Here is a 12,066-nt window from a genome sequence, read left to right on the forward strand (position 1 = left end):
AGTGGGCAGCGAAAGTGCTTACTCAAGTGTTGCGTTAGGGAGAAGCCTGGTGAATACATGTTGAGTTCACTGCCCCAAAGAAAGGATGCTGAAATGACAACGTGAGGCAAACGCTGTTCGGTCAGCCTCCTTCTATGTGAAAGTTGCGAGGGGGCGTCCACGCCTCAACGAATTTGTAAAGAAACAACGCGTGCGGGGCAGCAGACCGACTAAGTGCAATCTTGCGATTAAATTCGCTGCCATCCACCCCAGGATGGGAGAAGGGGAAAGAAAAAAAATAAATAAGTGCCTCATTTGCTATAAAGAAAGTGCCGTGACAAGGTATCGATAAATCAGCCTCAAAAGGGCCCAAGCAAACAGAAGTCTGCTCAGGTAGAGAAAATACTGTTAATGCTCAGTGCTGTCCTGCCATAATGCAATGTGCGTCAGGGATACTGACGTGCTGATAACATTTTGATGTATTTCACTCCGGGAGCAGTGTTTTTTTTTAATTTTTTTTTTTTTTAACAGGTCTACAGTGACTCAGACAATGTGGTAAGCTACATCTGCGCTTACCGTAACATATCAAAAGGGCTCTAAAACACAGCCTTGATCTCACCTGACAAAAGTATAAACAACAAAGAAAACCTAACACCAACAAAAAAGCACAAATGCTCTGCTTTATTGTATTAATTTACCTGGTGACTATTGACTAAAACCTCTTCCACCATAGCAGCATTTACTTCCCTTGAACTCATGTCTGTTGCTAGGCTACATAAAGGCAGAGAGAACAAATTATTCGGGAGAATTTATCTTCCAAGTAATGCACATATCTAAAAGTGAAACATAACCAAAAGAAAAAAAAAAGCCACACAGATTTGTGTGAAACACATATTAAAAATTTGGTAGAATGCAATCACTGTGCAATTATTGCGCACACTCTATTTCAAACTGCAAACTTGTTTCTACAGTTTATAAATTAATAACCTTGGTCTGTCCATAAACCTTGAAACTCGAGTGATTCCGTACCCAACATAGAGTGACAGCGTTGTGCTGAAATTTTAATTTCCGAATTTCAAACACTGTTAATGGCTCCTTTAATGACTCCGCAAAGAGTCCGGAATGAAGAATTTTCCTAAAATAACGCCTCTATGTCAGTCATGGTGTTGATATAAAACTGTCTCCACTGCCTCATTTCACATCCATTTTGACAAGAGCGGTCAAGTGAAAAATATTAATACAATAAATACAATAAAGTTTCTGATGTGCTGCTTTGTTGGCCTCACTTTCGTTTCGACAGCATTTCTCGAAAGTACTTTCCATTTTTGCCGGTCATGACTTGCACGACGCAGACATGGAAAGAACTACACTTGCGAATGCCTTTCAGAATGCAGCACACCCTTGCCTTTACAGGTCTGTAATAGAATGAGAAGCGCCAATGAATTGTCACTGGTCTCCACTGGAGTCATATGTCAAAAACGGGTCAATTATGCGAGGTCTGGATTCACACCTTCTCAATACATCCAGATGAAATGAAGAGGCCTCTGAGACTTGGTATGGCAAGACATTAGTTACAGAGCCTTAAACTCAACGAACCCCGCAATACAGAGTGCACACGAGCTTTCGACAATCGGTCGAATCGCGGCTCGATCACGATGCCCATAACGCAGTTGGTTCTTGCCATGGAGGCGGAACATACATCTCCGACACTACCGCTTACAGGCAACGACTGGTAGAGACAGTGCATCCGAGGCGTTTATGTGCTTAAAAACTGTAGCCATATGAGGTATTTATTCTACGAAGGGAAGCAATTGGTGTGACAAACACAGAATGCTGTACCGTATGTGGCAGAATGGGCCTTTCCTGACAGCTCGTTCAAGCGGTGGGGTTCAGCGGTCGTGCAGCATAACAGTGTAACTCAAAACCACAAAAGGCAACTATTACTGGCAAGTTTTGTTTCGCTGGAGCTGCACGGTGACCAAGCTCAACCTCCTGAGCTCCGGACCATTGAAACATTTGCTGCTGCTTTGCATCCTCTCCTCACAACCGAAAACCTGAGCGACGTCGCAGAGAAAAAAATGCAACCGGAGAGCACGTAGCGCACATTTTAAACGTACACCTCTGTGTCTGAGCAGAGCGAAACATCACGTATTATTCTTAGACCACAGTAACGCCAAGCAACATTTCGTAGACCACACGCAGATATTAGCCTACTCGGTTATCACCACCCTTGTGACAAGGTATTTAGAAAAGCAGTGAAGAGACGGCAAGCTCAATTATGACCCAAAGACACAGACTGCGTGAACAAAAGTTAATTCTTTGCGCATTTTTTTCCTGGGCAAACATGCGTCACTCACAGCTTCAGGTTTGTATGAAACAGTACAGGTTCAGGATGAAACGTTTCGTTTTAAAGTCAGCACAAATGCACATATGCATGCACGCACAATCACACGCATATTAGAGGTCTTCACAGGTGGAACTACAGCACCTGAAAAGGTCTGATTCTATCAGGACCACCCCAGCTATACCTGAGATACCGTATTACTGGTACCACAGTGCGACGCATCGGTTCCGACGCTAAGCTTCACTCACGCAACGAACTGGAATTAAGAAGCACACCCTCCCTAAATAAAAATACACACACCTTTGTAGGTAACAGACACCGGGGAGAGATGTACATCTTCTAAACTGAAATAACAATAAATCAGAAAACTTTGAAAAATGTTTAAAAAAAAAAAGAAAAAAAAAAAAAAAAACTGATCAAGGCATGCCTTCTAATTTCATGTTGCTTATAGAAGCCTGGGCAATATCTTATGTATCCACTGCTGATCTTCTCCAGAAAACAGGCGTGGTTTGCAACGGTCAACAGTCAGAATTTAGAAGCAGACCTCACAACTCCTGTCTCGGAAAAAAGGGATTTCTAAAAAAAAAAATAATGAGAATGGTGTCTTAAAGATACCATGCTGCAATTTTTTGGGTGCAAATTGAGAACATGCATGTTTTTGGCTGGTTTCCATGGGAACCCGAGCTAACACCGTCCAAGAGCCGAGAGAACGTGCTTTATTTACGTATGTGTACACACTTGGGTTCCATTTGGACACGGTCACGCTCAAGATCGGACAGCCAGATGAACCCCTGAGGACCTCTAAAATGCACACCCATGCAGACACACCCATCAGGCGCGCACGCACACACACACACACACACACACACACACACACACACACGCAATCACTTTAAGTATTCATGTCAGTGTTTGCAGCTCAGAATGCGAGGAGGCCTTGGCTCCGCAATCAGCAGCCACATCGTGCCACACACGCGTGCCGTGCTAGCAGGGCGAGGATGGCGGGTTACGCACCGTGAGCCGCTGGTTCTGTGCTGGACGCGGAGTCTGAACGCGTGGGGAGGAGAACGGTGGAGGAACGAGGGGAACAGGAGGAACAGCATGCAAAAAAAAGAGAATGACAACAATGGAACCGATAAGCAAGCATTTAGAGACCGTCACATGACAAAGACCAAAAGTCGACAAAGGAAAACATAAAAAATAAAGAAATAAAAAGAAACCGAAACACATTAAACAACAACAAAAGTGAAGCCCCGCAAGTTTGTCACAGACGGAGGGACAGCTATCACATAGCAGAACCAAAATAAACAAGTTTAAAACTACGTGAAAAGTGCACATCATTCTACCAAGAAATTGAGAAGTGGTTCATGAAATATAGCTAAAAAGAATAGTTTATGTTGTGTGTGACTGTGTCACTGTTTGTGTCTAACTCTGGTTTTAATCAGTTTGACTTTGATGCAACTCTGTGAAGAGAAAGAAGAAATATGTTTATCTGAACAACCTAATTTCACATTTTAATAACAGAAGCCCCCCCCCCTCCCTTCCTCAATTTCAAATGAGCAGTTATTTACTTTTCAAATTCAAAGATATTTGGAGTGCATCTTCTGGAAAATTGCAAGAACGTAACCACGTGGCTCAGATATAAATCGACTTAATTTCATAGGGTTTGACTGAAAATCAGGGTGAACACTCCACATCTGCATATACGGACCTCTCTCGGGATCCTGAGGGTTTTTAAGGTAATTTATTCAATTTTTTACGGTGAGTGCAACAGACCCGACACACAGTTACAAACTCTCTAAAGAGTATTTTGAACGAGAAGTATTATAGCAACGTTACGAAAGCCTAATTGGCCTCAGGCAACCATTTGCGAACGGTAGAATCTGTTTCCCCTTAATTCAGTAAATGGGCGACACCTTCTTTTCTTAACTTCAGTTATCTTTGGATGAAGCGGAGTATAAATCATTGAGGTCGGCAAACAATTTAACCGGCAGTTCAAAGCGCCCATCTGACTGAATAAACCCGTAACAAGAAGCTCTTGCAGTATGCAGAACCCCGTCCTCCTCCAAGTGCCACTTTTGCAGCAACGCAGCAGGGTGCCATTGCATAAGTGATAGTTGTCAGACAGATATATGAGACAAGTTCCAAGTGTGGCACCTTAGGGCATCGTAGGCAAAGTTCAGCATATCAGGAAGGCAATTTCTATATAATGGAGGCGCCCGTTAAACCTGGAAAAAAAAAAAAAACATTACAGATGACAGTCCCTGTCATGGTGGTGAAATTCCAGCTTGAGCATTCTGTTCCCTCTCTGCACAGATTAAATCAGACCTAATGGAGACATAATTGTTGCCCTCGGTGATTTTGGCACAGTCACCCGGTTTCTGCTATACTTATCTAGAAATCTACATGGGGACAATGACATAAATCTGTAATAGATGTCACACAGATTAATGAGATGAGGATTGACTGTTTGTGTAAGGTGAAATGAAATATGTTACTGATTTCAATGCTTTCCGTAAGTCTTTCGTTAAAGAAATTACAATCAACAAAAGCAAAGAAAGGGATATTCTAACACGAAACACGTGGAGACGGGAAAAGACATAGGTAGACCGACCTTAAGCACCTTATCTGCAATAATAAACAAATGAATAACTTAAAAGCAGAAAAGAGGTGTCATGAGGCTTGTTTCTTGGTTTGAAAAAGTTTTCATAGCAACGTATCAATAAAAACTTCAGAAGCACACTTACTACCTTAATCCTTTAGCTGATTTTCACGTTATTTATAAGGGCTTGTACTTTAAAGAGCAGACACTTTAACAGTAAGGGAAAAAAATGTTTAACTTCCTCTAAGCACTTTGTCTGCAAATACAGCAGAATGTGAGAAGCGCTGTGTCTCTTGGGATATGGACCTAACACCACCTGGTCTTCAGCCACTACAGTGCACTGCTGTCTCACATCATCTCCCAGCATAATACTGGGGGAATTCACTTGGGTTCACCACCTCACAGAGGTCATCAAAGTGGATTTAAACTCAAAAAGAGAAAACTCCAGAGGCTTTTTCTACTGCTCCTACTTTTACCCTGCTGGTCTTGTCACTCACTCCTTGACCTTAATGTACATTATAGCAATTTGACAGCAGGGCAGAAATCCAGTAGGATCCAAAGGAGTGAAAAGTTTGTTTTCAAAATTTAAATTTTTTCTCTCTCACACACACACACACACACACACACATCCAATGAATACTTTATAAGATACAGCTAAGCTAGTACCAGGTACAGTTGCAAGAAATTGCTTGTGAGCCTTTTGAAATGATATGGATTTCTACATTCATCATAAAATGTGGACTAAACTAGGTCATAATATTGGACACTTATCCATTTCCTCCAAGACAACTTACCAGGTAGAGCTATTTACAGTTATTTACCCATTTCTACGACTAGGTGATTACACTGGTGCAGTTTAGAGCAAGTAGCTTGCTCAAGGGTACAGCAGCTAGAAGAGGGATTTGAACCAGCAACCTTTTGGGTCCAAAGGCAGCCGGCCTAACCACTAGTGTACCAGCTGGGCAGCTGTTTGCAGATAGACACAATCTGCTTAAATGAATAACACAGAAACAAGTTGTGAGCTGGTAGGGTGGTCAATCCCAGGGCAGGAGGCAGGAGCAGTAAGATGGACAACTCTCAAGGACCCACTTGCCTTAAGTGAACAATGCCAACAAGCTGCAGACACTAAAGGTCCAATTATATGGACTATAATGGCAGCTGGCCTGTAGACTTCGGGGCTGGCATTTTGCAGAGCAGTCTGGAAAAAGAGCCTTTGGGTTTTTGTTCAAAATCAGTTTTTTTTTTTTTTTTTTTTTGGGTTAAAAATCCTGCTGTATCATGCTTTTGTCCGGCCCATATAGCTTGCTTTGCCCCATGGCAGGACACGAACTAAACTTCTTGTCAATATTCAGTTCATCATTAAACATTCACTTTATTTACTCAATCAATTTAAAATGAGTAAAAGTCAACACTTAAAAACACGTTATGCCCTACACCTGAAAAAAAAGAGCCTCTAATACACACATTTTCTGAACCGCTAGTCCCATACGGGGTTGCAGAGCCTACCCGGCAACACAGGGCGAAAGGCCAGAGTGGGAGGGGACACACCCAGGACGGGACGCTAGTCCGTCGCAAGGCACCCCAAGCAGGACTCGAACCCCAGACCCACTGGAGAGCAGGACCCGGTCCAACCCACAGCGCCATTGCGCCCCCATGAGCCTCTAATAATTAAGGATAATAGCAGTGTGTTTTTAACTCAAAAAGAGGAAAACAGAACACTTAGTAATGACGCACTTTTTCGAAGTGAGAGCTGCAGTTTAAAACAACGCTGTCCAGAAGTAGGATAAAACATCAGTTTTCTTTGGAACATAATAATATAGAGTTGACCAATTATTTGCCTTTTACAACCCATTATGGTTTTATGAGCTTCAACAACTCTTCTTCTGAGGTCCTCTAAAAGCTCTTTTGACCAGGCCATATTGCACTTCAGCTGTGTAAAGAGCAGGTTACCACAACTGTGTGGTGAAACCAGACCTGAACTGACTGGAACACTTTGCTCATAGATTAGAACACCTGTCTCAAACTTCCCTCTTTTTAACATGTCATTATCCTAGAGTTCACATACTGTTTCCATCAATGATGCTGGAATCAATTGTGAAACGTCCTTTTCGGATCAAATTCAAATCATTTGTTCAATAAAGATATGGTAATGTAAAATATTGAGTGTGTTTATTAACATTTCCATTTATTATTATGATATATATGAAGGTCAGATCATATTTTAGAAGTCATTCATGTAGAAATCCAGATATTTCCAAAAGGCTTGCAAACTCTTTCTCACAACTAAGAAATTTTTGTGTACATTTAAAAAAAAAAAAAAAAAAACTGTAGGAAGGTGATCAGGATTCATCTATCCTGCGTTTTATGCAACTTAAGAATCGCATGTCTGCAGCTATGTCTCTTTCTCCTAATAAAATGCACAAATTTGTATTTTCGCTGAGATATACGTTGCTTTGGAGAAAAGCGTCTGCCAAATGAATAAATGTAAATGTAACTAGATGAAGACTTTGAAAAAGACCCAGCTTTTTTCTTCTGTTAGTACAGGGTTCCCCCAGTAACGAAAACTCTTTTTTCAACAGTTGTTTCTTTGACTGGTGTTCAAACTCTGTTTACAATACAAACGCTTGTGGAGAAAAAATTCAGCCATTGGACAAGTGGGTATTAATAATGAATGAATGAACGAATGAAAATACACTTGCACTTCAGATTACAAACATAAAAACTTACAAAGCATAAAAGAGATCTGACAGCTAGTGCTTATATGACATTTCAGTTTTCAAAGCAACATAAGCCAACTAGAGTTCCAAAGATTCGGTGCCCAAATGGCAGGTGTATCAGTGACAAAAAACACAGAATTATATAATGTGTTAAGGGAATAGTCTCAAAAACAATGAAGGCTTAAGCCAAACCTAGGAAAACTGCGCTGGCTAAGAGGAACAGTGGTTGCAAGTCGAAGCTCACCGACAGGGATTGACAGACAATTCACAGTACAGCTGCTAAATGCCATACATGCTCAGCCTCAAAAATTACTACAGAACTGAATGAATGTCTGTGACTCCATCTCAATAAAAACTGTACACCATGAGCTTCACAAGGTTGGAATTTATGGAAGGGCCACCATTCAGAAACCTCTTGTGTCCAATGCCAACGCACAAAGACACATCATGTGATGCAAGGAGCAGAAAGCCTGGACCCGTGAGTAATGGAAAACAGTAATATGACCTGATGAGTCAACTTTCACCCTACATTTGGATGAGTTTATGTTTGGAGGAAGGAAAGCATGCCTTCAACCCACAATGTCTGTTGTTAATTGTTAAATGTGATGGTGATCCATAATCTTACGTGCAACCTTCTTGGGGGGGTCATTAGGTCGAATCATTGCTCTGCGTGGCTGGATAAAGGCCAAGGAATATGAGGCCATTTCAAAGGACTAAATGCACTGGTTCAAACACTGTTGCCTATGATGTCCTCTTATGCCAAATTCAAGTGTGGTTTCATGAATACAAGAATAAAGCCAAACACCTTCCATGGCCTCTCCAGTTAGCCGACCTCAAGATCAATGAACTTTTATGGGAAGTTCTGGTGTGCAGAGTGAAGACCATTGCCACCTCTTTCATCCTTCAAAGAACTGGAGGCTTTTCTTCATCAAGAATTGTTCAATATCCTAACAACACACAGTTCAGGACTTGAATGACAGCATTCCAAGTAGTAAAACTCTTGTCAAGGCAAAGGTTGGCCGTCTTATTATTAGGTCCCTAATATTAATATATATTTTTAGGTGCTCATACAAAGCAGGGTCTCAGTGTTCCTCTACAGCAGAAGCACTGGTTGTAAGGCACAAAGCACTATTACTGTGCTTCATTAAGATGAATGAACATTAAAGCTTATTTTACTTCACAAGAAAAAACAAAAATAAATTGAAAAAGGTATTGTGGACAATCTCCCGTTCAGTGTGTTGTTTGGTGACACTGCACACCAGGTGACATAGGAGACAAACAATGGTACAGAGAAAGAGGAATGAGTTGCAGTGTGGTGGAGGATAGTGTCGGGAGCAAACTAAAAACGGGAACAACTTTTGTTTTAAATGTGTCTCCTGGTAAGCTTGAAGAAAATTGGCAAAACTAGTCCTGAGGAAGCAACAGATTCATTACATAATCATATTTGTCAGTATCTGTATCACTTAGATTATGGGCAAAAAGCATAGACTGACACCTACTCTTATATATTCACTGGGTAGCTCCTGTAAAATTCTCAGATCAGCAATAATAAATAAAAATATGCTCGATGAAATTGCTCCTGTATAGCTCCAAGACACTGCGCATGTATGCAAATGTGCAGTTTGACATTTTTTCGAACTGCACGCATGCATTTTTTCGAAATGCACACACGTGTGCACGCAGGGAGCCACAACATAAAAGCAGAAACATCGGGGAGGGGGGGGGGGGGAACCGCATACATTAAGAGGAGAAAAATTTTAGAACAGAAAAAATAAATCCTGCCCTCTCAAGTAAATGTTGAACATTTTAGGCTTCTGGTCTTCAGCGATAACTCCTGTACTTGCCTTCTCTCTGTACAAACACTAGAGCAGACCCTCCCATTCAGTGTGACTGAGGCAGCAGGAAGTCATGTGAGGAAATAAAATAAGGACGACGAGGAATGAATCCCACTGCGCCGCATGTGTTCCTACATTCCCACTTGTTATTTGTCAGTCATGGGCAGATCCTATTACTGAGAGGCACAACGCTGTGCTGGTCACACAACTCTTCAGCTTATGAATGATCACTTTCCTTTGGACGCCTCCTTTCTGACAGGATGGGTCACCCAAGGCACTACCTTTGCTGACATCAGCAAAAAATGACAAAAAGCATGTGAAGCAGGCTGTAACCGCCTCTGCGCTTCCTCAACTGTCCACTCTACATCTCTGGGAGGTTGCCACCTGGTTCTCCAGAAGCGACTCTGCAAATTCAAGAAGTGCCACATAGGTCAATAATATATAATTATAAATAAAATAAAACGTCCTCCTGCAAATTAAGCAGCGTTGCGGGACATGCGTGACGCGGCGATATTAACTCGATGCTGAGTTACAAGAGATGGATACTCTGCAAACTCTGAACATGAGGAAGGTGTTCTTCTACGCGCCGTTGGAATATTTCTGCAGCAGGACAATCACACACCTCAGAAAGTGTTATTTCCCTCTTGCTGTGCGGACATCTCCATCTGTGGGCTGCGAGCGCTAATATGCGTATCTGTGCTCGGTGCCATTTCGCCTGACTCCGGGAAGCATTTGCAGGAAAACTTCACTTCTGTGCTACCGTGCGAGCGCTGGCCATTCAGGTCCATGATGTCCATTACCTTCTGGCTCCTTTATGAGCTCCATCTCCTGTAAGCCATCACGAAGTGCAATCATGATCCTAATAACAATATACCTGTACATAAAAAAAGACTTATTGAAAGCATTCTCTGTTTGCATGAAGCTGAGCCCAATAAATCTGCCTGGATGGTCTCCCTCGACAGTGCATCACACGACGGCAGTTGTTGTTTTCCCTGCGGAATGCAATTGACCTTTAGCGAATTAGCTTTTTTTCCCCCCTCAGCCAAGGAAGTGTCCCTCTCTCTCTGTCTTGTGTTTATTCTCCTGGAGGTATTAGACAGTTAGAGAAATGAGGTACTCGATCGCACACGCGAATGCTTTGTGCAAAACAATTTCTGAAGTCAGTTTACCAGATGGTGCTTATGCAATTTAAGACTCGACTTGAGCATTTTTTCCTCCGTGATTGCTTATTTCATTAATTAAAAATCATAGCTTTGTTCACAAATGTTTTACTTGTACAGTGCACTTATGTAAAGGCTTTATAATTGTACTTCATATTTATTTAATAATCAGAGCACTTAAATCTTTAGCCAACTTACTCAAATCTTTATTTCTCATATTAAGTGTATGGTGCGACACAAAATACGGTACATAAAATAAAAAAAGAAACAAGAAGAAATATCGCTCAGCTGTCAACAGGGAAGCATTTTGAGACGAGTTTGGCCTTTTTCAACTCTCCCAAATCGGTCTGGAGGAACATTTTCATGGCGGCTATAAAACGGCAATTTTACAAACAGCCTGGCCAGAAAATGAGGACCCGCTGTGTGCTGCGCACATCGGCATGCACCTGAGTAAAACAGGTCTTCCTCCCTGCCTCTCGGGAGGTGCGGGGTACCACTTGGTTCACTCGACTCCTTATTTATTTATTTATTTAATTTTTGGCAGAGTGAGAGAGGGCTTGGTCTTTGATCAAATTCGCAGAAGCTATTAAAAGAAAATAAGCACTTTCCCAAATATCGATAAACATCAATTTTTGGAGCTGTGTTTATTAGGGGGAAAGAAGGCAATACAAATAGGAATTAATGACATCTGTCCACATCGCAAATAATGGTGAGCGGGACCCTTCCATTTAGCCATTTATTTTTCAGTATAAATGGCAATTTAGTCATCTCTAAATGTCACCTCCTGAAGCAGCAGAGCACTTTAGCCCCACGTTAGGCTTTAATAGATTTTTTAAAAGTGCAGTATACCCTATTCCATTTCTCTTACAGCCAGTTTATCAAAAATGTATTAAATTTCTAAGTGGCCTCTACCCCTGTGCGCCGCTAAATTCGTTTGGTGCTGCTGATCTATAACCATCCACTATGTGAATAAATGGAGGGAGCCATAAGAGAGCATGATGGTGCAAAGGAACTGATTTTTCATATATAAATACACAGAAATAATGGAATACTCTTCAGATAAAGACCATGGAAAAGACCTTGGAAAATCTCAGATTTATCCTGCACTACTGAAGAGACCAGACGTATTTCATTAAGAAAAAACAGAACTTTCCAAGTGTTTCCAAGTATTTTTTTTTTTTTTGTCTGTGGCTAATTTATTTTTACACACAGCTTATCTCTTGATAATATGCATATGCACTACTTAAAAACTCTGTTTTCAGTGCGCCACATATTCTGAGGGAAACGTTCCAGCAAAACCGGGTATGAATGACAAACTGAAATACAAACAGAAGCTTACATGATGCAGAATACTGAGAGCACCATGGATAATGAAGTGGTACAGGTAGTCTTTGACTTACAATAGGATTCCGACAACTTTGAAAAACAC

The 12,066-nt window shown here is 41.4% G+C and overlaps 1 protein-coding gene across 6 annotated transcripts in view; it reads right to left on the reverse strand.

Moving 5' to 3' along the window:
* Positions 1-12,066, reverse strand: part of cadm1a (cell adhesion molecule 1a) — a 221,454-nt gene that overhangs the window by 17,738 nt on the left and 191,650 nt on the right. For 4 of the 6 annotated variants that reach the window (XM_029250997.1, XM_029250996.1, XM_018755415.2 and 1 more), the window contains one exon: positions 3,338-3,370. The exons of the other annotated variants lie outside the window; for them this stretch is intronic. In XM_029250997.1, the coding sequence (XP_029106830.1) occupies positions 3,338-3,370 (33 nt within the window). The remainder of the gene's footprint in view (positions 1-3,337; positions 3,371-12,066) is intronic. 6 annotated transcript variants of the gene reach the window in all.

This window comes from Scleropages formosus, chromosome 4, assembly GCF_900964775.1.
Source record: "Scleropages formosus chromosome 4, fSclFor1.1, whole genome shotgun sequence".
NCBI lineage: Eukaryota > Metazoa > Chordata > Actinopteri > Osteoglossiformes > Osteoglossidae > Scleropages > Scleropages formosus.